At 43.3% G+C, this 26,594-nt stretch overlaps 1 protein-coding gene across 4 annotated transcripts in view; it reads left to right on the plus strand.

The window, feature by feature from the left end:
* Positions 1–25,952, plus strand: part of stxbp5a (syntaxin binding protein 5a (tomosyn)) — an 85,342-nt gene extending 59,390 nt beyond the window's left edge. The window contains exons 8-27 of one of the 4 annotated variants that reach the window (XM_071915804.2): positions 1,740–1,863; positions 3,928–4,006; positions 4,303–4,457; positions 6,082–6,154; positions 6,363–6,510; positions 7,687–7,754; positions 8,766–8,806; positions 9,027–9,247; positions 11,080–11,261; positions 11,605–11,730; positions 12,426–12,582; positions 14,955–15,018; positions 17,211–17,264; positions 18,968–19,017; positions 20,558–20,840; positions 21,274–21,643; positions 22,917–23,082; positions 24,429–24,540; positions 24,673–24,893; positions 25,829–25,952. In XM_071915804.2, the coding sequence (XP_071771905.1) occupies positions 1,740–1,863; positions 3,928–4,006; positions 4,303–4,457; positions 6,082–6,154; positions 6,363–6,510; positions 7,687–7,754; positions 8,766–8,806; positions 9,027–9,247; positions 11,080–11,261; positions 11,605–11,730; positions 12,426–12,582; positions 14,955–15,018; positions 17,211–17,264; positions 18,968–19,017; positions 20,558–20,840; positions 21,274–21,643; positions 22,917–23,082; positions 24,429–24,540; positions 24,673–24,893; positions 25,829–25,870 (2,736 nt within the window). In that variant the 3' untranslated portion in view covers positions 25,871–25,952. Of the gene's footprint in view, positions 1–1,739; positions 1,864–3,927; positions 4,007–4,302; positions 4,458–6,081; positions 6,155–6,362; positions 6,511–7,686; positions 7,755–8,765; positions 8,807–9,026; positions 9,248–11,079; positions 11,262–11,604; positions 11,731–12,425; positions 12,583–14,954; positions 15,019–17,210; positions 17,265–18,967; positions 19,019–20,557; positions 20,841–21,273; positions 21,644–22,916; positions 23,083–24,428; positions 24,541–24,672; positions 24,894–25,828 lie in introns of all 4 variants that reach the window. The other 3 variants (XM_071915806.2, XM_071915805.2, XM_071915807.2) reach the window with 3 other exon arrangements.
* The last annotated feature ends 642 nt before the right edge of the window (positions 25,953–26,594 follow it).

The following is a 26,594-nucleotide window of genomic DNA, read 5'->3' on the forward strand; positions in this document are numbered from 1 at the left end:
TTTCAGAACTTAAATGACTTTTGATTTGTGTGCGTGTCTTTGTGTGAGTGAGAGAAAGAGAAAGAGAGTTAGAAACAGTGTAATGAGATCTGTATGTGTGTGTGTTTGTGTGTGTGTGTGTATGCAGGAGCACATACACAATGACTGACGGCGACGTCCAGGAGGAGGCTAAGTTCAACGTCAACCAAAACAAGCACAACATTTTCACAATATAATATTATGGCAGAGTAAAAATCATAATAAAACAGCTTTGGAAACTGTTTTGAACTGATATCACAAAGATATTTAAGTCCCAATTTCACCAAACGATGCAGGGAGCAGCTGCGGTCGCCTGCTGACGTCGTCTAAACTTTCATTTTCAACGCTGGTGCAGGCCGTCGTGTCAACATCAGTGTCAAAATGTTCGCCGGGTTTAATTATGAGCAATGGAAAGGGCATCAATAAGCAAGTTTGCCCTTTACCGGCGTACCTCGGCGATGATATATCTGTGTTTTCATTGATTGGTCGTCGGTAGCTAAATCACCTCCTGCCAGGCTTACGATCGCAACAGGGCCGCTCAGGTCAGGAAAGGGCAGAGAGGCCACCTCAGATGATTCAATTCAAGTGAGGCTTCCATACCAGGCTGCACCGTCACTCCTGCTCCACCTCTCTCTTCTGTCTTTCTCTCTCTCCATTCATCACTCTTAGCTTGTCTCTGTATCTACCTCTCCATTTGGTTCTTTGTTTTTTAACCTCTTCCCTCTTGTCCCAATTTTCAAGTTCTGACACAAAGCTCACCTCTATTATTTCCCCAACGCCCTCCCCGGTCTTTTATGCATCAATTGATTTTACAGTAAACATTGTAAATATTAGAATTACGAACCTTTTTTTTCCCTTTTTTTTTTAAACTTACACACTGTTTTTAGCTACCTTGCTTACTTGTTAAATGCATGTTACAGTATACTGAAAAACTTGAGCTTGAATTTTCAACTCATTTCCATTGTTTCTCAACATCAAACTTTCATATATGCCACTCATGATATTGTTCTCTCTTGCCCTCTCTGTCTCTCTGCTTTCATCTGTGTCCCACTTTAGACTCTCTCTTGCCTTTCTTTCTGTTTATTAAGTTAATATTATCCTCTATTTTACTGGGAAAGAACTGTTATTAATGTGTGATACACAGGAGTTTAAATAAGAGTTTTGTTCCAAACTGAGATGACAAGATGATTGATGGGACATTAACATAAATTATAGTAACTTAAATGATGGTAGGTGACTTAAATCCATGGTTCCAAAATGATAACACTCTTACAGACCAGATCCACGATATTTCAGCTATATTGAATGTTGAACTTTAGATAATGATTTTTCCCCGGTTGAATTTATAGCTTTTTGGAACACATTTTTTAACCACACCAACACTTTCCTCTCGGCATCCCTGAGCTTACAGTGAGCCATCCATTTTCCGCCTCTCTGTGCATTTGGCGTACGGGCATAGAAAGGTTTATTTTAATACATGCATTTATGCCACTGGAAATTATGTGAAAGGGCCAGCCACTTTTATCTCACTATCACCATCTGCTCAACAGTATATAATCCAAAGGCGCGGGCATTTAACCCACATATGAACATCATGTACCATATGGCTGTGTAAATGCGACGTACTTGTACCGTAAGGGAGATGGTGGCTCGTCACATGGTGCTTCACCCTGCTGAACCGCTGACCCCTCCCCTTCCCCTCTCTACCTGTCGTCTCCCAGGCGATCCACTCGGTTGCCTGGCACCACGAGGGCAAGCAGTTCATCTGCAGCCACTCAGACGGAACTCTGACCATATGGAACGTCAGGGGCCAGGGCAAGCCCATACAGACAATCACCCCACACGGTAAGGAGGTGGACACACACACACACACACACACACACACACACACATGTTTGTCTTACTACACTAGGGCAGACCTTCCATTGTCTACATTCATTCCCTAACCCCTAACCCTAACTTTAACCCTCACCAATACATGCCTATCCTTAACGAGTACACTAACCTAATCCTAACTCCAACTTTAACCCTAACTCTAGCCCTTTAACCTTAACTCCTAACACTAATTCTAACCTAAACACTAAACATCCTAACCCTAACCTAGACCCTCAAAGAAGTGAGAACGGACCAAAATGATAGGCAGAGAGAAAGACAAAGGTAGCGAAAGGGACAGGTAGAGAACGAGAGAAGATCATGGCTGATTTATCCATCTATCCAAACCTCAAGGGAGGAGCATGTGAATGAAATTTACACATCCATCATATGTATGCCTGCCTGTGCATATTTTTGAGTCAAAATGCTTATAATGTGGATGAATATAAACTATTACAGAAAAGCCAAAGTGAGCCCGAAGGCAGGTACGTACTGTATAGCAATGAACTACTTTCAACAACCACATCTTAATAATAGTCTAAACTCAATCTAGTTTTCACAAGGACAACTCACACACACACACACACACACACACACACACACATACCAGGGGAAGGGCCAATTCACTTTCAGATGAACCAATTCAGGAAGGGAATTTTCATTTAAATCCAAAAATTGAAAGCTTTTTTTTTTCTTGTCACAGCCCGAATGGAAAAAAAAATGAGAATGAATGGTCTATCATTAACCGGAGAAGCTTGTTTAATTGGGCTGAAAATGAACTGACCCGAACCCTGACACACACATACACACACACACACACACACTCTCCAGGTCAGGATAGTTTTATCAAACATTGATGCACCTTCTATGAGAAAGTCCAGACATGCCAGAATCCTGTCTGCTCCGCTGGTCTTTGGTCTTGCACCAGGCTGATTCCCTGAGGACTCGGCTCCCTCCTCATTTCCTCATTTCAATCAAAGGATTATTGCCAGTCAGTCTTCAATTATGTCCTCGCTCTGTTTGGTTTACTTTGTGTCCGCGCGCGCATACATTATTGCCAGTGCTGTTTATTCCTAGCATTAAGCAAGTCTGCTCTTCTGAAGATGTATTTTAATCCATACTACTCTGTCTCTCCCCACACCTACTCACCCCACAATGCAACCAGATGAAGGACTGGAAGAAATAGAAAGAGAGAGAGAGAGGGGGACAAATGGACAGACAGAGAGAAAGAGCCAGAGAGACAGAAGGAGCTACAAAGAGAGAAGTTATATGAAAGGAAACACCTTTAACCAGTTCCTCAAGCTAGTTTTCATGTATAGGGGAATGAGGAAAGGTTTCCAACACAAGCTTTTTAATTAGTTGTTTCTCCCATTGCTGCATGCATAATTAGTTTGGTATTAAATGGGCAATTATGCAAATGCCTGTGACAGGTTTAAGTAAGGCTTATAAGTTCCCCTTTAATTGTCTTTTAGATATGTGTTATTAAGACGTAGTTGGTAAAAGTAGTTCTTTATAATACAGTACGTACCTGCCTTGGGGCTCACTTCAGCTCCTCTGTAATAGTTTAGATATATTCAGCCACATAATGTGAACTTTGACTCAAAATATGCACATGCAGGCATACATATGATGGATGTGTAAATTTCATTCACGTGGTTCTCCCTAGAGGTTTGGATAGATAGATTCTGTAAATCATCCATGAGCTTCCCTCCTTCTTTCCCTTTCCCTGTCTCTGTTTCTCTCTCTCTCTGTCTCTGTCTCTCTGTGTCTCTCTCTCTCTCTCTCTCTCTCTCTCTCTCTCTCTCTCTCTCTCTCTCTCTCTCTCTCTGTCTGATGGATAGCCTTTTGTTATTATCTGGCTCCCGTTCAGAGCTGCATTTTAAGTGCAGCTTCTGGAAGAAAAAAAACAAACAAAAAAAAGAAGACGACGACACGAGAAGCGGGAAGAGATGGAGGAAAGGAAAGGAGGAGGAGAGGAGGTAAAGAGGGAGTGAACTGGCAAACTAAAGTAACTTCTGTTTGTCTGTTCTATTTTAGGAAAACAGCCCAAGGACGGGAAGAAGCCAGAGCCTTGTAAACCCATTCTCAAAGTGGAGTACAAGACCACTAGAGCTGGGTAGGGTCTCTGTCTCTCTCTCACACACACACATACACACACACACACACAGACACACTCAGGCATGAATATGTGTAATGACACACACATATGACAAAAGACACGCTACGTTTTAGAATAAGAACAAAAAGGAAACCTGAACACAGTTAATATGTCAACATACATGTGGAAAACAAAGCTCTGATTGAACCAGGTAGGTTACCACTTGATATACATATATAGTATGAAGCCTATCAAATCTTTACTTTCTTGTGTGTCTATGTGTGTGTGTGTGTGTGTGTGTGTGTGTGTTCAAGGGAGCCCTTCATAATCCTGTCTGGTGGTCTGTCCTACGACACGGTGGGCCGGCGGCCTTGTCTGACGGTGATGCATGGGAAGAGTACGGCTGTGCTGGAGATGGACTACCCCATAGTAGACTTCCTCACACTCTGTGAGACGCCGTACCCTAATGGTATGCCGCCCTGTTGTTTTATATCGTCCTCCTTTCTGCGAATACATTAGGCACACACTCACACACCTCTGTTTTTTTAATTATGTCTGTTTGCTTGTCCCTGTGTTAGTGTGTTCTTGTAATAAATATGAAATTTCCCATGGGGGCTGATCCTACTCCGGTTTCATTATCCAATGCGATGAATATTACGTTTTCATTTCAGCTCTTTGTACACAGTAGCCATCCAATTTGATTAAATTATTACCATATTTCCTGTATTGAGGAGTCAGTAGCTAAAACAGCCTTGATTGGAGCTGGATGGTATGGAACGTAATCCTGTATATTAAGTCTGGTGCGGCGCTCTCCAGCACATACAGAGCTCCAGGAAAAAAGATTAGCGAGTACAGTAGTTATGTAACGACATCGGTGGCTTTGCATCGGGTCACTGGCAACCTGATGTCACCGCCCCGCGATCGCATCCGGTAATGGATATTACTGGGTCTGTGGAGAGGTCGGATTACACAATACTGGTCTGGGTGGCGTGTGGGCGAGCTTAATCCAGCATTTATTTGTCGAGGAAGATGATAATCCATGATGATGTCACTGCAGATGATGCGACGTGCATACAAAACAATGTGTACACCAATATATTTGAACGTACAAACAAGTCGCATACTGTTACATACTTACATGTCATCACTTACACATTACATGAATTTACTCTTTGCATTGAAAATAATAGAGCCGTAAACTGCATCTGTTTCTGAAGTCTTTCTCTTCTTTGACTAGTTGGTGAGTTTGTCACATAACTTCAGGTTCCTATTTCCCATTTCAGTTCCCAGTTCCCTATTGCCAATACCGACAGACAAAAAGACAGATGACAGACAGATAGAGGGCGGAGAGAAGTTGCGTAACAACACACAAATGAATGCGAATCACTTGCAGACCATGTTGAGAAGAGTGAAAGGAGAAAGACAGAGGGAGAGAGATACAGGGACGATGATTGTCAAGGTCTCGGCAGCCCTGGTGCAATCTGACAGCCTAAGATCTGGTCTAAGCCACAATTATTGTGCTCTCAACACCAGTTTGCATGCACCATATATACACACACACACACACACACACACACACACACACCCATATATTTAAAGATGCGGTGGCACACACTACTTGGACACAGACGTCTGACTTTTCTGTGAGTGGGACAAGTGAAAAGACAATTTCCCTACAGGGGATCAATAAAGTATCCCATTATTATGTAGGAAATATATAAAAGCCACATTTGTGCTTTCATCAAAGCTTTCATTTTCAAAGCTTTAATGGCCATTGAAATCTAGTATACCATAAGGGAGAATCATCTCAAGGTTAAATATGAAATCGTAATCCCAAATCACAAAGGCGCAAATGTTTAACCAGAGCAATATCCCCCCCAGTTATAAATCACATAGATTAATAAGTGTTACGCATTAAGCTTTCTTGCCCTCACATCTTCGGGGCACAGATATGATAATAACATATGCCGTGTGAGGTCTTAAAAATTCCTCCCTTGTGGTTTGTAGATTTCAGGAGAGCTCTCTCTCAAGGAATTATAAGACTGCAAGTATAGTGTGATGAATGACTTGTCTTGTTTTGTTTCGTTGTGCAGATTTTCAGGAACCTTACGCCGTAGTGGTCCTTCTAGAAAAGGATTTAGTGGTGATCGACCTTGCACAAAATGGGTAGGTCTGACTCTGTGGCTAAATAACTCTTCATCATCTTGACTTCCTTTGTTTCGTACACCTAGGCTACAATACCACAGATGACATATTATTGCTCTTTATCATTTATTGCTTTATACTTTATATCCTGATATAGCATGATATAAGCTACTGAGCAGGCAGATCATTACAGTGACGAGTGACCCAGTCTGTGCTCCCCTGTTCCCAGTTACCCCATATTCGAGAACCCCTATCCTCTGACCATCCACGAGTCTCCTGTGACCTGCTGCGAGTACTTTGCTGACTGCTCTGTGGACCTCATACCTGCACTTTACTCTGTTGGCTCGCGGCAGAAACGACAGGGCTACAGCAAAAAGGTACGGTCTGAGAAGGCTTTATTTCATAACACTACACCCTCTATATGGATGGGAGACGTCATTTTACCAAGCAACACCTTCCCTCTGCTTGTTTTATGGCTCCTGGAGCATCTTTTGCCACACAATCCCCTCCCCTTACATTAAAGGAAAAATTCACCTGAAAACATTTTAACACTTAAAAAAAGCAGCTGTTTTTGCAACTTTGCATTTCTAGTGCCCTTTTGTTTGGTGATGTATTTTTCTTCTTTCCCATGGATAACTGGCCAAACATAGATGATGTGACGTCATGTCAAGATATTTGTAGTGCAGCTACAATGGAGTTTAATAGCAGAAAAGATGACGGTAAACATCAGGTTTTGGTGTCTGTTCCTCAGAATCAAAGTACATTTTCCTAAATGCAAAATTAGAAATGAAAATGTACCACGCTATACCATCTTACCATCACGCCTAAGCCAGGACCGACAAGGTTAGAGCATCAAAATACAGAGAACACATGAACACATTACACAGTATGTTGTGGCGACACTACACAGCACGCGTTAATTTGCATCAGTGGTACTATATTTCTCGTGTTGCTGTGAAACTAAATGAACTATATACAATATCGCATCACCTAATGATCCTCCTCTCTTCTCTCGTTCTCTCCTCTCGGCCGTGTGTCATCGGCGGCGGACCCCCCGCTCTCTTAGCCATTATGTATGCTTATGTTCTTTTCCCTGTCGCCTTGTTCTAGCTCTCGGTTGGAAATGTCAGCATGTAATGACCCAGACTGGCTGCCTAGCTGCCGTTTTTGTTAAGCAAAGGCCTGGCTGAGCTGCGGGAGAGCATTCTCACATAAAGATCACCGTTGAGTCATCCCGGTGACCTTTTGTATGTGTCAACGTGTTCAAAGCCAAACCCCCCACCCCCCGCCACCGCCGCCACACATGAACGCAGACACACACATGGAGGCGCATAATGTATATATGCAGCAAGGGCGGATAGACGGGCAGATTCTCGCCCTTTCTCTCATGCACGCTCACACACACACACACACACACACACAGACCCAAGTGTTAGTCATCTGTTTCTGGAATCAAGGTTTCGACTGACGGCGGCTAGGAATCTGTTGTACTCGCTCTCTCGTTTCCTCTCAGTGTCTCTTATGTGATGTGTGTGTTTGTTGTGTCTATCCAGGAGTGGCCTATTAGTGGTGGAAACTGGGGTCAAGGCACACAGAGCTACCCAGAGATCATCATCACTGGGTAAGGCAACGCTGATTTCATTACCCGTCGCTATTGTCTGGGTGCGACTCTATTACTTTCACCACTCCCGCACCGTCAGGTCAACACAGAAGGAGAAGAGATGGGGCCCTTTCTAAAATATACTGTAGGTCTTTATATATTCCAATCCTGTAGACTTTCCTCCATTTTGATGTTGATAATCCCGCGCTAAGGTGTCAACAGGGAAAAGACGAGTAGAGGAGGGGCGTTTAAAAGAACACACGCACTGAGAAAGTGACATTGAGGTATCGGTTTGGCAGGAGGAGGGTCCCCCCCAGATGCCAAATTACTATTCTGTTCGTGTTTCTTTCCCTGAGATACTGCCACAGCCTGCAAAATATTTCTCCCCCACTGTCTCCCAACTCACTCAGCTGAAATGGCAAAAAAAATGAGAGAAAGGACAGAAAAGAGAGATAGGAAAAAATGACAACAAAAGTAAATGTTTTTCTCCATTGACACCCAAATGGGGAGCCCTTTGTGCTTTTCACCTGCTATTTACTGTAATCCTGTGAATGCTCATGAATATGGAACATTAAAGGTGCAGTTCATTCATTTTTAGGTGATTATTGGTGGATGTTTGTTTGGACATTTTGTCTCCAACCCCGTCGACCTACTGATCATTTCCTGGTTAAACAACCTTGCTAGATACAAGATTAGTTAAATCCCTGTGGAGGAGAGATTTAGGGTGGCAGTGAACAATCCCTGGGTGAATAATGACAAACAAATATATTTTTGGCATATTTTTATATTGTAGATGCTGTAGAACAGCAAAATGATCTTCCATGGTGGTTCTTTCACAGTGGAGCTTCATCAATATCTCTCTGATTTTTATATAAATATTTCCAATGCTACAAATTTCACAAACAGTGAACATTTCTTGACCAGACTGGAATTCGGAATTCGAGTTAGAAATTGGATCTCTGGATGTGCATAAGATAGCAGGATACATGTATATATTATTAAATAATTAATATTTCCCTCTTGAATTTCCAGGCATGCCGATGGAACTGTGAAGTTCTGGGATGCCTCTGCAAGTAAGTTTACCGAACTGTTTAAGTTTCGTTGATGCTTCAGTTAGTATAAATGTTGTTTACAGTAAGTATGGTGTGTAGTGACCAGCAATTCTCTCAAGCTTAGAGCACAATATTACCTCTGATTGTACAATATTCACTATGTCAGGTTCAATATGTCAGCTGTCTCTCTTCTGCCCTACAACCCTGGATTGCAGCTGATTCCTTTCCCCTCCGTCCCCAGTAATGCTCCAGGTGCTGTATAAGCTGAAAACAGCCAAAGTGTTTGAGAGAAGCCGGCCCAAAGAGGACAAGGGCAGCACCGAGGTGTCGGATGAAGACCCGTTTGCCATTCAGATTATGGCCTGGTGCCCTGAGAGCCGGATGCTGTGTGTGGCCGGGGTGTCAGCGAACATTATCATCTACCGTTTCAGCAAGCTGGAAGTAACCACCGAGGTGGTGCAGGTGGGGAGCAGTGTGCATCAGTACAAGTGGTCTCAGTGCAATTTTCTCAATACAAAATAACGCACGGGGGAAAGCCCGTTTATTTCCCATGCCCTGTTATTGACACCCTCTTGTCTCATACACACCACACACACACATAAGCATGGGCATGCACGCAAACAGCAGACACATTTTAACTCTGTAGCCGTCCATCGAGAACTTTCTAGATTCTGTGTGTTTATGTGCCATTAATTGCCCTCAGCACCTTCTTCCTTTCATTACTGTTTTAAGATTATGAGACATAAGCCTCCTAGTACACACACACACTCACAGGGTTATATAAATCTGCCTAGTCAAAGGCAGTATGGTTGCCATGCCAACAGACAGAGCAGTAAACAAGCTAAGCTAGCCTGTCATTATAATCTGCCTTGATAGCGATGGTAAGTGGTTACGGGGGTGTGATGGGAGTCTGTGTTTAATGACATAAAGAGCAATGCTTTTGTGTGTGTGTATGTGTGTGTGTGTGTGTGTGTGTGTGTGTGTGCGCGGGTACGTGTATATGTGCATATATTTCTACTGTTGGCCATTGAGTAGCTGGAACAGTCAGGTGGTGAGGTGTTAATCCGTTTTTTTTTTTATTTTGGCAACATCTTTAGTGCGAAGCGCTCACTGCTGTGGTGTTTCTGCACTGCACTTCCCAGAGATCACCTGTCAATCAAACAGTGTGGGCGATACGGTGACGTCTTTTTCCTCTGATTTTCTGTTTATGAAGTTTGAGTTTCTCTTCTTTGTCTCTTCAGCCATGGTGGCTATCACTGCTCATGCTGACTACGTGATAGAGAGAAACAAAAACAGACATTTATTAATATGAAAATGTCACGGATACGGATTATAAATGCATTGCTCAATAGCACCTTGGCAGTAGTTGTTGAGACAGGAGAAACCATTACTCTTTCCCAACAACTTTGGGGATTGGAACCGCCAACCTTCCAGTCACAAACCAGTTTCTGATGCCTACTGCCGCCCGGAGGGGAATGTGAGTGAGAGTGAGTGTCGGTGCATGTGTCAGAGAAATTTCAGCCTCTGTGTCTCTGTGGTCCAGGTGTGTGACTCGGGTGTCGATCAGGGCGAGACATGCAGTGGCGGTGAGCTGTAATTAGGGGAGCAGCCTCTCTTCGCACAAGGCCAAACACCTATCTATAACCTTAGAGAAATGAAGGGAGGGGGGGATGGAGACGGGTGAGAGTGAGAGATGGAAGGAGGGCACCGATCACTCTTCTCTCCCACATGTCAGGGGGGCTAATGAGACTGCCAGAATGCAAAAGAGAAGAGCATATGGGCATTGTGTGTGTGTGTGTGTGTGTGTCTGTCTGTCTGTGTGTGTGTGTGAAGGCGGAGGTAGCAGTCAAGTAGCCTGAAGGAGGACTTAGAGTGAATTGAATATGTGGAATATCTCAGTATTGGAGGACCTCTATGACCCTCAATCTGCCTACACACACAACCACACACACACACACACACACACACACATACATGCTCATCAAACAAATCCCAATCATCAAAGTGACTCTGGGAATTTATGTGGATGTCACTGAGGGTCAAATGTTTGTTCCTATCCTTTGAAGAATTCATGAAAATTAGTTTTTTGCCTTGGAAATATGCCACTTCATCCTCTACTGTTTTTACTTTATATACCACATAATCATGCTGTTTTGCAATCTCTTCTCTTATAAAACTGTCAATACCTCCTCTTCTGTGAATGTGTGTGTATGCATATGTGTGTGTGTGTGTGTGTGTGTGTGTGTGTGTGTGCGTGCGTGTGCGCGTGTGTGTGTGTGTGTTGTCTCCCATAGTTACTAGAGGTGCGTATGCAGTACGAGCTGAACGACATGGAGTCTCCAGAGGGTGGAGGCGGAGGGGGAGACCAGACACCAGCGCATGCCACCCCCGGTGCCTCCCCTCAGACCACCGGCCCGCCCTCGCACCCCTCCACCAGCAGCAACAACTCCGACGGAGGCAACATGCCCTGCCTCAAGTAGGAAACACACACGCACGCTCACACAGAACTCTCCCGAGCACCAGGAGCGCTCGCACACAGACACACACACACTCGTACACACAAGAGTCTTTGCCTTTTGCCTCAAGCACACTTGCGCCGACTTAGTCAGCGCCTCAAGCATTCTCAGCCACAGCCTCCCCATCCTCCCGTCACAGCCGCTCGCGCCAAACCCTCAGCCCACACACAAAGATGACTTGCCTTCGAGACTGCAGCCGCACCACTTGTCATTCTCTTTCTGAAAAAATTGTTTCTCTCTCTCTCTCCTTTCCCTTTTTTTCTCTTTTCCTCTCTCTGTCCCTCTCCATCTCGTTCCTTCCAGAGTGCGCAGTACTCCTCTGAAGCAGTCCCCCGGTTACCAGGTAGAGCTGGTGGTCCAGTTGGTGTGGGTGAGTGGAGAGCCTCCTCAGCAGATCACCAGTCTGGCGCTCAACTCCTCCTATGGCCTGTAAGTACGCACACAGTACCATCTAAGTCCAGACAGAAAGTCAATGGTCGTCCTCGGTCTAGCAAACACATGAAGTATTTTATCTATATCTCTCTCCTCTTTCTCTTCTTTCGCTAAAATAGCTGTTTCCGTTTGTGTTGACAGAGCGAATTAGATGCTCGGTATGAGGATTTCTTTCCTCACATGCCCACCGTTGAATGCCTTACTGTTACTGTAAATGTTCCTCACACCTTCTCGTCCTGTTCCTATTGTGCAAATAAATTAACACTAAAAGGATTGAAATCTATAAACAGCACCTTATAAAGCCTGCAAAGACGACCCAATGTGACCCTAGTGTCCAAAGCGGTGAAAACTGCGCAAAACAGACAGGCAGTAAACTTTATGAAGTGTTTTGGTCTGGACTCGGTAAACAACCTCTCAGTTCTCAGCAGCCAGACGGGGATCTGAGTCCCTTTGATATGATTTCCCTCCTAGCCCTGCTCGGGGCTGGAGTGACAACCAGCCTTGTCAACACAATTCACGGCTGCCAGGAAATTTTTGGAGACTTCGGCTGCTTTCCGCTCTAACTATATTTCATCTCCAAATCAAATCCAATCTCCTCTTTTCCTCTCTTCTTGTTTTTCTGACCCATCTCTACCTCTTCTCTCTGCCTTTTCATCTTTCCACTCCCTCCCTTACTCTTCCTGTGCCCTCAGTGTGGTGTTTGGCAACATTAACGGTCTGGCGGTGGTGGACTACATCCAGAAGACGGTGTTGCTGAACCTGGGGACGGTCGAGCTGTACGGCTCCAACGACCCCTACCAGAGACAGCCGCGCTCGCCACGGAAGACACGGCAGCCCTCTGGAGGTAATGGGGGGAGGATAAGAGGGTGAAGAGAAAGATGAGATACACCTACTTCTTAACATTTACATAAGAAATCCATCGTAGAAGAGGAAGAGATACCAATTCCTCCACCGACGGTCGCCTTAGCCTTAATAGACCAGAATGCAATGCAGCCAGAAGACGTGTTCCGTTTCGCTATCGCTGTTGCTTTCTCCACCTACACGTCCACCGCTGAATCATCACACTTTCAATCTATTTGCCCTTACTGCAAGCTAAATGCCCGTACGCCCACCTTTGATTGAAAGCAACAGATTCACACCCCTTCTCTGGCAGTTGTCAAAAGTAATTCTGGGACAAGAAGAAAATCTGAAGTAGAAGAAGACGAGGCAGGTTGAGGGAAAGTGGGTACACCCAAAGAGTGAATTACAATGATTAATCACAAAATAACAACATGGAATGCACTGAACATCAGAAATTGATGATATGTGACAAAGTGTCCAAGGGTGGATTTTTCAGTTAAGGATTAGGATTAGGGTTAGGATAATAACCAGTTTTTAGGTGAACATTTATGATAGGGTTCTGCCTTTGGAGCTTAGCAGCAACCAACAGTAGGACTGTAGTAACCACAGAGGTCCAGCCTGGCGGATCAGCTCTGCAAACGGAATAGTTGTATGACATGACCTCATACTGAAAAACAGTGTTGCTGCAGTGATAACCAAAGTCCATAGCTACAGTCTTCTCTATATTACAAGGAGTCTGGGAAACAATATTTTTTGGAAAAGTGGAATCACACATGCTGTACAGTATCTAGAATAAAAGTATCCTGACTTTTTTCATAAGGTTGATATAAGACAGAGCAATTTGACGACATAAATCCTCCTACTATCATTGGGCGTTGATTTTTCTCTGTTGTATCTCTCTCTCTCTCTCTCTCACACACACACACACACATACGCACACACACACACAAACACACAGGCTCTCACGCCCATCCCTTTCACACACCTTGCCACTGCAGCATCATTGTAATATTGACAGATAGCAAGAGGCACAGCACTCAGTATGGACACACTGCCCCCCTGTGTTAGAGGATGGCACTGCAGCCACATAGATGATGCCGCAGTGTCATGACTGTGTACCGCCCATGCTTAAGCAACAGTTTGATGGATGAATAAGGAAGGTGTGTGTGTGTTTATTTATTGATATTTGTGGTTGTTTGTGCACAAACACATGCTATGCAGGTATGCACACACACACACACACACACACACACACACAAATACTGTACATGCACACTCATACACACACACACACACACACACTAACTCATACGCACATGCACACACACACACACACACACACACACACACACACACACACACACACACACACAGAGCATCTGGTGTCATTGACTGGTAAGCAGTGGGCTGGCACCTGTCAGAGCTTGGCGAGTGTAAGCAGTAATCAGGCGTCCAGCTGTGTTTCCCTGCCAACAGGGACTGCTGTCTGCTCGGCTTTCTGCCTCACAGGACAATGTCGCAGACACACGTGCACGGACGTGAGTGCGCTAAAGGGAGGAATTAGGCATAAGACAAGCAACTTATAACTTATCCTAAATCCTCCTGGCATTTGAAAAAAATGAACCTTATTCTAGATAAGCATTAGAGAAATACAGAAAAACAGAATTTTTGGGAGGTTGGCTTGTTGGTACTATCCTGTAAAGTGATGAGAACAAAGACACCAAAATCATCCATGTGTCCCCAGTGGATCATTTGCTTCAGTGGCTGGATGCTAACACTTTAGCATGCGCTTGAGTGATGGTAGACGACAAGTATCGACTAGCATGAGAAGATGGGAACTTGTAGTAACTCTAAAGCGAAATGGTAAGTCATTTTAATTGATATGCAGTTAATTCTGGCAGGTTTGTGTAGGAGATTGGTAAGGTTTACAAGAAATATGATACAAAAATAAAATACTGTTTTTTTGAAGTTCCAACGACACTGTGCTAGCACAGCACTTTGTTGTTAACAGGTGAGATTTTCAAGTGAATGTAGTTTCACTCACTCCTATCCTCCCCACCCCACTCCTCCACCTCACCTCCTAGAAAGCACTAACGCACTTGTTACTAAAAGGTCAGTCTTCTTACTTTGGATAATGCTAGTCGCCTACTATCACTCAACATGGCATATGCTAAAGTGTTAGCATGGAGCACCATAGCAAACAATGTACCTGGGACACATGGATGATTTTGGTGTCTATGTTCTCATCACTTAACAGGGAATTACAGTTACACCCACATAATAACAAAAAAACAACCCCAGGGTTCTTTTAGACTTGCAACCTTGTTTTGGAGTGACTGGGACTACTGTAGAGTTGAAGTGTTTGTGCGATCCTCTCTGCAGGTCTGTGTGACATCAACGAGGGGTCGGCCACATCAGAGGACCGCTGCAAGTCCCCAACCTCAGGTAACATGTCCTTCAGAGCCTTACAGAAGAAGAGCCAGAAATATAACAATGCATAGGCTTCGAAGCTTTGCGTTATCTAAAGGGAAAAACTGAACAGTGAACCAGTCCAAAATAGATGTATCTTTGTAATACCATGTATTTGAATGCAAGATGAGCACTGGAAGAGGGTTTATGTTTCAAAAGAGTCTCTACTTTACACTCTATTTTATTGGAAATGTTGCCAAATTACAGGAAAAGTGTGGAAGGTTTTTAGTTGAACCATAAAATTTCTCTGTCAGTTTCAATCTACCTCAGTCTTTTATTAATGCATTGGCTGAGTTTAATACTGTAACATTTAATGGGTTTTGTGAATGTGGGTGTGTTCAGTGGGTCCCATTTTTGAAACATGCAACAATGCACTCCTTCCCCACTTTGTGGAAAGTTCAATAGACAGGAATACATTTGTTTTAATCTGTTTCAGTATCCTGGAAAACTGGGTTATTGGCTGTAAACGCATCCAATCTCTGTGATGCTAAATTAATGCGACAGCTTAGAATTATAAATTGAATTGAATCGTTAAACACAAAACTCTGCAGTCTGGGCGGGAAACTCATTAATTCACATTAAATGGAGTATTACTTAAGAAGAGAAAGTTCAATTTGAGGGGCCTTGGGGATTTTCAAACATCTTCAGTAATCACATAATTGTGAAATGTATTTTTCCAGTATAATTCTATGATTTGCCAAGATGTGAATTAGCTTCTGAGTAGGATTTCGGGCAGAGATCTCCAGACCTCGATTTTCAATTGGATGTTTATAGCTGTCTGGATGCGCTGTATTGTCTTTCCAGACCATTATCATATTAAGAAGTTTTCATATCAGTGAAAGTCATGACCAGTTGCAAACAAGATAAGCTGTAATGCAGAAAAGATCAATTTTATTTTCATTAGCAACTTTACGTTGCTTGCCAAATTATGCTCCGCTTTTTCACTCGAAATATCGGGACCTTCGATGATTGCTTAGAAGCGCGTTGTGTATTGCAGCAATAAGGTGCTTTCTCGTTCACTAACTTGCCTCCTTGTTAGTCTACGTCATTAGTATTTCAGCTGAAGGCGCATGATGAGAGAACAGCCCAGATCCATCTCATTAGGGGGAACTTGGCATTAGCAGAGAGACACTGAAAATAAGGAGCTTTTTAAAAAGGTCAGACAGAAAACAAATCTCAAAGTCTGGAGTCCCGCTGCTGCTTCCAGGTGTGATGGCCGCCCAAACCGCAATGTCTGGTGCCACCAGACTGTAGTGCGCCGTATCTGCTGGTCTGCATTATTCATAGGAGAGACAGATATGTTCCCACACTGCAAAAAATAACACTTAGCAAGTCAGGTAGTTTGGTATTGAGTTGTTTTTTCCTTAAAACAAGTGGTAAACTCTGACAATGATTTCACTTGTTTCCAAGGCAGTTTCACCTGTTTCGAGAATTTTCTTGAAACAAGTTCCAATATCTTGAATTGAGACAGATCACTCTACTAGTATCAAGATAGAAACAAAATTAATGAAATGATCTCACCTCATTGGCAGATTTCCTCACTTTTTTTAAAGAAAAATAAGATGTTAATGCTCAATACTAGACAAAACGACTTGCAAAGATGGATATTTTTCCAACTTCCAAATATGTCTCCTCTTGCCTTTGACATTGCAAGGGCATACACTCAGTGCCTTTTGTAGAATCCACGCCTCGTGGGTGTGCACATTTACACAATCAAGGTGTTTTAGTTAGAATTTTGCTGGGTACTCTGATTTAATGTGTTTTCATTTCAGGCCACATGGCAATAAAAATGAGTAAATTTGAAATGGTGTGTAGACTTTTGATGTCCACTGTACATCTGCCCCTCATGACTGAACATCACCTGATTTAATGGGTGAAATCAATAAGGGATCAGAACTTCCACCTGATTCTCCTGGTCAGTTTATTTCATGGGAAAGAGTTTTAAGGCACAGAGTATAACATTTTTTGTGTCAAAAGCGTGTTGAAACTGTTAACTCCACCTAACAGGGATGCCTGTGAAGCAGCTTTATTTGGATTGAAAGCACAATTTGCTGTCGGACAAAATAACCGGTGGACTCATCGTGGTAAACAATGATGGCTTTCTAGTGTTTAGTAAAGCCCAAGGGTGTTTCTAACCGCACATCTACTTTACTTCCCCCCTTCAAAAGTGTTGACGTCAAACAGCAATCTACAGCATTTCTACAATGGAGGTGGTAGAGGAGGTAAGATTGGCCAAAGATTTTCATCAGAGGCTGTTTAGGCAGGACAAATATGGTCCAAATTTGTCCACCCTGTTTTTTTGTTTCGTTGTAGAAAAACTGTCTCTGTCCTCCGTTTCATAGTCACCACAGTGAGAAAACATAGACTAGAGGATACACACTCAATTCACTTTAGTTGACTTAGACTCACATTGCATGCTACATGTATGTAGCACGAGTGTCACATTGTAATTGTGCCTGAATGTGACATTTGTCCTGACCTCCTGCAACAGTTGCCCTGTCTTCACTATGAGTCACATGATGATGTCTGTCCATATGATGACGCCCCGGAGCGGAGAGCTACTCATCTGTCCAACTGTCTTTGTATGCCTCTACACAGTGTTGATGAAATGGGTTACTATAACTGCTTAAGTCATATTTAAATACATAGACCAGTCAAGAGTGAGCCCAAATAAGGGATTCCAGGTCCCGCCCCCCGTCAGAGTCACATGAAAATAAATAGCAGTGTAAAATAATTGCCTCTAACTACTTCTGAGACTAACATTAACAATTTTGCTTTAGAGGTTTCCTCTAATATGGGTTTCTTTATTTGTTATGGTGTATTCTGATCAGTTTTGAAGCCACAATGAAAAAAAAAACAGCTAGCCATAACATAACTTAGCATTCCAGTTTCAGTGCGTGCATGACATGAGTGTCCCTTTCACCACATACGTTTTCTCCTAGTTTGCTAGAGTGAGATGGCAGTATCTATTGCTAACCTGACGTCTTTTTCAACAAAAAGTTTTTTATTTTATCTTTTTATTTTTTTGGTGGACAGCTGCAGACCCGAAGTGCAGATTGCACGCTCTCGTGGCTTTACGACGCAATAATGTTGCAACATCCACACCATAGTTGCTAGCAAAATATATTTAAAAAAATAGATTACGTCAGTAAAATATCTCATAACTTCGTTCAGTGTCATTGCTATTGATATGATTTCACTCCCTTTAAGGATGAAATGATACGGGAACCAAAAGTCCAGTTCATGTTTGCCATATGCAAAAAATCCAGATAGCATCCAAAAAGTTCGGAAATGACGACAATACTATTCTTGTCTATTGTGGAGCTCAAGATAGGAGTACAAATGGGATTAGGTGTGTTTTGTACTTGTTGATACGGGTGTTAGGAGTGGGGATGCTTTAATTTAGTGCCCAAGTTGTTAATGAAAGAAGCCAAAAATCCTGGAACAGTAACTAAAGTTGACTTACAGTAGCTAGCAGTACCTCAGTACCTTTTGACCATCTTTTCACTGTCTACTTCCATCTTGCACACTTCTGTTTTCTACTTGCTGTTTCTTGTTACCTCCTTGTTCTTGGTGCATGCTCCTCTGGCATGAGGGTCCTGAATGGCTGTGCAGTTTTGATGTGTCTTACCACTCCTCTCTTCCAGGGCATTATGCGACCAGAGCTTCCCTCCTTTGTTCTGTCTGTCACAGCATGCCTCAGTGTTTTACAGGGTTGTCTCTGAATCCTTACGCAGCGCCTCCTCCTGTGTAAAGCATTTTGGCTCCTCTGTAGTCAATGAAACGATCCCCAGCCAATTACTCCGTTTCCGTGTATTTTAGCTTTGTGCACAATCCTAGCCCAGTGCTAGTTATCTAGCTTTGCATGGCATCGTGTGTTAGCTTAGACGTGTGTTTGTAAAGAGGGATGTTCTCTTTTTTCCAGCAAAGATGTCACGGAAATTAAGCTTGCCTACTGAGCTAAAGCCAGACTTGGGTAAGCCTTGACTTCGTGTTTACAAAAAAACTTGTATGAAATATTTTTTTATCACTCCAACTGGACTCCACCACATCCCATCAGTCCAATATTATCTGGTTGTTATTAGCGTCAAAATTGGCAAGCTACGCAGAGTTTCCATGAGGAGAAACTAGCACACAGGTGTTCATGAAAGCATCAGACACCCTGAAGATTTCATATCAAAGCTAGTAAGTCGCACTGAAGACCATGGCTAGGAACAGGAAGCAATTACTGACTTTGCAATGGTTTGAATCTGAACTGAAATTCATTGAATTGATCTATATCAAATTTACCCAAATTGAATTCTGTGTAAAATTTTCTAAGGTGCTCTGACTCCCCCTTTTTGACCTTGGTGAGGTGTTCTAATGTAGGTCAATGGTGCTAAGCTAAACTAATGCGCACTCCATCTCACCATAAAGCTCTCCATAGCTTCTGCAGCTTTCTCTTTCTCTTCCATGTTTCTCCATGTCTTTCCTTTCTCTGGCTGATTGGTTCTTTTAAAATTTGTGAAATTGGAAAATTGACATTTTTTTCCCTACATAGGTGACAAAAACATAAAGAAACATACTTTTTTTCTCCTCTCCACCGTGTTCTAACAAAGCAACATGTACAACTGTTTTTTTCATAGGATCCTAAAGTACCAAGAAGCTAGGAAGGAAGGTTTTTTTTTTGAGGGGTCAAATTAAAACATGTGCAAGTGCCAAAGATAACACATTTTTTGGTATGCTTGTTTAAGAGTTAAGTTCCAGTATTACATTCACACAACTTAAGTGCCTGAAAGCTGTTTATTTCCCTAATAATACAACTATTGATTGGGGGTGATACGCTATTACGCTAATGTTTTTAAAATGTTGATCTGTTAGTCTGTAAAAATACTATACCAGTGCCAAAATTGTATTGTGTATGTTTTTTTTTTTTGCACTGACACAATATAGGACAACTGTAAGGTTGTAAAGTCAAAGTCAAATAAGTTTCCCAGGTGTCTGCTCGGTGCTGCTGTTTGCCAAGTCTTCCTGTCTGTTTGCCAAATGACAATTAATATCATGAGCTCCATCTGTCCCACAGATAAAAACAAAGCGGCCTTTAATACATTTACCCTTAACCTTGAAACCGGAACCCCAAACTCTTTCGGATTACTCTCCCAGTTTGCCATGTATGCAGAAAAGTATCATCGTTTTCAATACCTTAAAAAGATCAGTTGTAAACGAATACGACCGCTTCACAGCTGGTGACATTAGGCTCACGCCGAGTTTCAAATGAAAACATTAAACTTTTAGAACTATGAAATTGTCCGTTCCTTGTTTCTGCTCCTTTAATTGTGCTTAGCAACCAAAGTATATTACTTATAAAGACTGTGAAATATACTTTTTTATGTACCATTTTATTTCAGTTTGTGCCTTGAATCTGTGTGTTTATTTATGTAATTAATTGTATGTACAGTTAGTTACGTCTATGTGTGTCTGTCCTGTGTTGTCAGTGCTTTGCGGGTGCTTTACCTCTCTCTGTCTTCTCCTTACTGTCCTCCTGTCTGTATGCCCGCCGCGGGGTGCCAACCCATTAGACCACCGGGACAACTCTTTCAGCCGCTCGCGCTCCTCCAGCGTCACCAGCATCGACAAGGAGGCTCGGGAGGCCATCACCTCCTTCCACTTCTCCGAGACCTTCGCCCGCAAGGGGGACAGCGTGTTGACGCCCTGCCTGTACGTGGGCACCTCCCTGGGCACCGTGCTGGCCGTGGCTCTCACCTTACCACCTGCTGGGGAGCAACGGCAAATGCAGCCGGTCATCGTCTCACCTACCGGTAGGTGGTGGGATCCAAGCAGGGAAGAAGGGAGGGATGGGTAATGGATAGATACATAGCAGATTGGTATCTGATGTAGATGAAGACTGAATGGACTTGGCAGATGCATAAAGTGGAGTGGATTGTAAGATTAATGCAGGGATCGGGGGAAAATGTGCATGTAAGAACATATTGTCACTGTTAACTTTTCAGGAACTAAGAAAAGCAGTCTTATTTTTAGCTTGATGACAATGCATTTTTGACACTATCCAAAGGGTTTTGAAATAGTTTCATAAGCCAAAGAGGTCAGCCAATTTTCTCAACCCATAGAGGAGCAAGTAATTATTCAATTGAAACCAAGTTATGAGGTTTACACAGGACAGGGGCAATAACGATGCTGTCACAGAGTTGAAGCACAAGTTTCAGTAACGCGCCTTTGCCTCTCCTCCGCTAGGCATGTTGGTACGGGTGAAGGGCAGCATCATGCGGATGGCTTTCCTGGACTCCACAGGTTCCATCCTGCCCCCTGCCTATGAGCCCTGGTACGAACCCAACCTTTCAACCGACGGCGAAGAGCGGGACAAGGTCCGCAAGCGGCGTCCCGTCTCGGTGTCGCCCTCCACCTCCCAGGACCTCAACGAGAGCCAGTACGCCGTGGTGTGTTCAGAGAAACAGGCCAAAGTCATGTCCCTGCCCTCCCAGACCTGCATCCACAAACACAGTATCACAGAGACCTCTTTCATCCTCCGGGCAGACGTGGTGCAGATGAGCGGAGGCGTCTGCCTGGCGTGCTTCTGTGCCAACGGGCACATCATGACCCTCAGGTGAGGCACATGTCAGGCTGTGTCAGAGATCTTCAGAGATTCATATTCATATGAGTAGATGATTTGTTCTGCCCAGTATCTGTTGAGCATTGTAGGATGCGCATGACTTAGCAATTTCACAGAGAACATTACACACACTTTCAAAAGTTTCAGCAAAAGTTTCATCTTGGGACTTTATAAACCAAAAAACATTGGGAGGTCAACATTAGTTGTTGAAGATTGCTGGCCAAATGCTTCTTTAATGTAGTTTCATGATAGAATGCTCCTTGATAGAATATTCTTCTCATCTTTGTTATGTCTGGTAAACACTCACCTTCCCCCATATTCAAGGGTAAAGCAACCGAATGTCTGAATGTGAAAATTACACTTTGCCTTAGCAATATCAAACGAGTCAACAGGTGGAGTGTCTGAACCTTTGGATGACAGAGATGGATGTAGTCAATTATATCATGTCATCAGTTAGACCTCTCCTTTTGCCTCGAGTCTTTAGGCAAAGTCAGACACAAACTTTTGTCCTGATGCACACCCACAACTAACACACACACATCTTCATACTTCTATCCTTATGAGGACCGTCCATGGACTACATGCATTCCCTGACTCCAGCCCTAACCCCTAACCCTCACCACTACGTACCTAACCTTAACCCTTACTCTTAAACTTAAACCTAATCCTAATTCTAACCTTAACTTTAAATCCAAGTCATAAAACTCACACACGCACGCACACACACATACACTGGGTTGATATTGATGCAGTGTGTAGAAGGGTATTAGTGAGGAGTATGTTAGCCTGCCGCTCAACCTCATTCATCTCCACCTCCCCAGAGGAGAGACGGAGACAGAGATGGAACAGCCTCCCATCTGGGTGTCTGACAGGGCAAGGACGCCCAGCTGCCTGCCTGTCTCTCTGTCTGCATGTCTCTGTGTATGTGTGTGTGTGAGTGTGTGTGAGTGCACATGCATGTGTTGTAGGAGTGTATGAACATCGTCCTTTGTCCTCAATGTTTCACTGGTATACAAATATTCTAAATACAAAGTGTTAGAATGGCCAAAGATAGTGATATATTGACGTTTAGAGATTACCGTAAAACCGCTAATAGTAGCCCAAGTGAATATTGACTTCAACAAACAAAGTGGTCATGTATTGAATAGAGACAGGTCACAGGTGTTATGGAGCTGAAATAGGAGACCAGGCATTTATTGTCATTCTTGCAGTATTTTTTAAATCTAAAATCACTCATTTTTTAATCATTTCTGTGTCCCCTGTCCAGTTTGCCAGGACTGAGACCGCTGCTGGATGTAAACTACCTGCCTTTGACAGACATGCGGATAGCCAGGACCTTCTGCTTCACCAACCTGGGCCAGGCCATGTACCTCACCTCCCCCACCGAGATCCAGAGGATCACCTACAGCCAGGACACCTGTGAGAACCTGCAGGTCAGTTAATACTCAGAAACAAGAGTCACTCAACTGGTACTGACACATTACAAGACTGTTACACAATACAGGGCTGACACATGAAATGCAGGACAAAACGTAACCTACAGTGCAGATAAGACGTACAGTATGACGATATATAGCTGTATCAACATAGAGTAGGTAACAGTAGTACAGGATCGAAGTACCATAGGATCCCAATCATGAGTCGGTTGTACAGAATAGGACCAACTTGAAAATGCGGTGAGGCATTGGTAGTGCAAAACAAAGTGACAAGGATCTGCTAGTGCAGTGGAGGCAGAGTACAGGATGATAAATAAAAGATGCTTAAATGAAATGAATGAATGTGCAAAATACAACTTGGTTGATAGATAGCCTGAATGTCTGAATCCGTGTCTATGTGTAGATTAGCATTGTTCAGTCACTCTCATTCCAGGGTAGTGTTGTGTGGCATGTGCACACAACAAACACACACTCCCCAACATTTATACAATCCCAGAACTTTACTTGCTAATTTTGCAAGCAAAGTTATCAGTTCTGGGGTTGTATAAAAGCCTAAAGCAAGCAAAGTTAGCAAAAGTGCCTCTTGTGTTTTTTTTTAATTTTTATTTCTGCTCCTCCTGTGTTTGAAACATATTCATATGAAATAGACCAGGTGACATGCTCACATTAGAATTCATAACACATACTGGATATACCTTCTTTTTTTCCCGGTGTTTCCTCAGAAATCCAGTAGGATTCTTGAGGATTCATGAAAATGTTCTGCTGTGGTTCTAAGTGTTGGTCTAAGTGTCAGGTGGAATACTGTGTGTAGTGTAAGTTAGTGTAGCTTGGATCTGTGCCAAGAAGGGGAATAGATGGGGTTCTGGTGCGTCGTAATTTAGTGTCGAGCCTCCTAAAAGTGTCATGGGCCTAATCCATCATGACATCATTAAAAGAAAGTGCCCATTTGATCGCTCCAGTGCCTTACTTCCACACCCCAGCAAGGTTTCTAGGTAGGCACTTAAGTTATGGAATGATTACATCAGATCTTATGTATTGGTAACTGTGTATATTATATGGAGATTACAAGTCATGCTTCAGAATTTTGGGTTTTATCCTACATGCTGGGAGCATAAATGAAGTGAATAGTGTAAGGCATAGAAAACATATATAGTATTCAAGTTTACACATTAATGTAAAATATCTTTAGGAAGTATCTTTGGGAACACGCATACAAGGTGCTCACAGAGTTAAGCACATGCATAGCGGGTAAAAAATACATTGCCCAAATACACAGAGACACCCATGCAGGCGTGACCACTCCAACTGTATGCAGCAGGGTAATGTGTGTGTATGTGTTTCAGGAGATGCTGGGTGAACTGTTTACACCAGTGGAGACACCAGAGGCACCAAACAGAGGGTTCTTCAAAGGTCTCTTTGGAGGAGGAGCACAGTCACTGGACAGAGAGGAACTATGTGAGTCCAACCAACACACATTCATCACGCACGTGCCCAGATATATACAACCGCTGTCGTTCAATCCTTGGTTTATGCAACTACTCATTTGCACATCTCTCTTCCTGTTCCTCCCTTCCTCCCTTCACCCAGTCGGTGAGGTAGCTGCTGGTAAGGCGTCCCGAAGCCTGGCCCAGCACATCCCAGGCCCGGGGGGCATTGAGGGCATGAAGGGGGCAGCCTCCGGTGTGGTCGGGGACCTGGCACGTGCCCGGATAGCACTGGATGAGAGAGGCCAGAAACTGGGTGAGCTGGAGGAGAGGACAGCTGCCATGATGGCCAGCGCAGACTCCTTCTCCAAACACGCCCATGAGGTAAGGAGTGAAGTCAAAGAGTTTGAAAATCTACAGAGAGCAGTCACATATTGTACTATGTAATATTCTACCCGGAATACTACACTGCTTCTTCTTCATTTGTGATTTAGTCGTCACTGGAGAGCTGAATCTGATCATTACTGCCACTTAGTGGTAAGAGTGATGGGTTAGAAATCAGACTGACAATTTCCCCAACAATACATTATATCTTATGATTATAGCCTACATCACAATTTGATTGGGGTATGAAAGTAAACAGTCACAACAACTTAGGCCTATTGGTCCATGAACAAAATAGTTTTGGACAAAACTTGATGTTTTGATGCCTTATTTTCATTGGCAAACTGTTCTGTACAGTGCCAGAGAAAATGGAAAATAAAGAATGGGCTGACAAAAGAAATAGATTACTGAATAATCTTCCAAAGGAAGGAGACATTGAAAATACAATATGGAAATAATATTGACTATTTCAGTTTTATTTGACTTGCGGCCACACTAACTGAAGTGTGTAAATGTTTATGTAGCCTTGCTATGTGCGCATTGTGCAGTGAGGAACAGGATGCATAATGAGTGCTCAGTCTCCCAATCTCTATGGGCGAATTGTTTGAGAAATGTTACTCAGTTACAATGTCTAACCACTAGGAGGTAGTAGTCCCTTTTTATCTTTGAGCCTATGGCAGGTTCACATAAGATTAGAAATAGGCAGTATGAGCTCAAGATTTATACATTTCAGGAAGAAAATGATGCTGACAAACAGGGAGATGTCGATAAAGGAGATGAGACAGGTTGATAAGGGATTTTTAAGCCTTGTGGCAATTAACAATCACGAGAATCATGGACTGCGAAACTCATCACTGGGAAGGTTTTCCTCATATTTTGCACATCGAGTGCATCTCTCTCTATTCTCACTCCCACATCCTCTTCTGTGTTGGCAGATGATGCTGAAGTGCAAAGACAAGAAATGGTACCAGTTCTGATCGGCGACGGGGGAGGAGCAGAGCTCCGCGGACACGACTGTCACCTTCCATCGGCTCATTTTGGACTCACCGTACCCCGCCCCCCCCCGCCCCACCCCCCCCTTCTATCTGTCCATCCATTAATCCGTCCCTCCAACCCTTCTTCACTGGGACACTTGGGATTCTCTTCCCTAGCACAATGATGAACACTGTTCTTACCTCAGTCTTAGGGTGGAACTGAGGAGCGGACAGGGGAGAAGGATAAACTCAGAGGGAGCAAACAAAACGGTGTCTTTTATTTTTTACGTTCTCGTCCGTCCGTTCGTTTCGTCTTTCTGTTCAGCCTCTCCTCCGGGGCTGCCAATTGGCCGGTCGCGCCTGGAGATTCTTCGTTCCCATTCGCCAAAACGTCCGTCACTGTTGTCTCCGCTCCAGCCACTCTGGGGCCAGTGTTCAAACAGACGAAAAAAGAGAAATAAACTGATGAAGAAACGATGACTACAAAAAATGCTCAAAATGTAAAAAGAAGGAAAAAAGAATCTAAATACATAACTATATATACATAAATCTATATAAATGCGCAACGCTGTATCCACTTCCGACTGACAAGTACAAAAGAGAGGGACAACTGGGAAAAGGAGACACGGGGCGGGAAGGCCAAAGGAAGCACTGCGGGACGTGCTGCCACAGTGACGCCTCCTCTATGCAGAGTGTCACAGGGATAAAAGCAACTCATTCTGATGTA

Source organism: Centroberyx gerrardi, chromosome 18 (genome assembly GCF_048128805.1).
Source record: "Centroberyx gerrardi isolate f3 chromosome 18, fCenGer3.hap1.cur.20231027, whole genome shotgun sequence".
Classification (NCBI taxonomy): Eukaryota; Metazoa; Chordata; class Actinopteri; order Beryciformes; family Berycidae; genus Centroberyx; species Centroberyx gerrardi.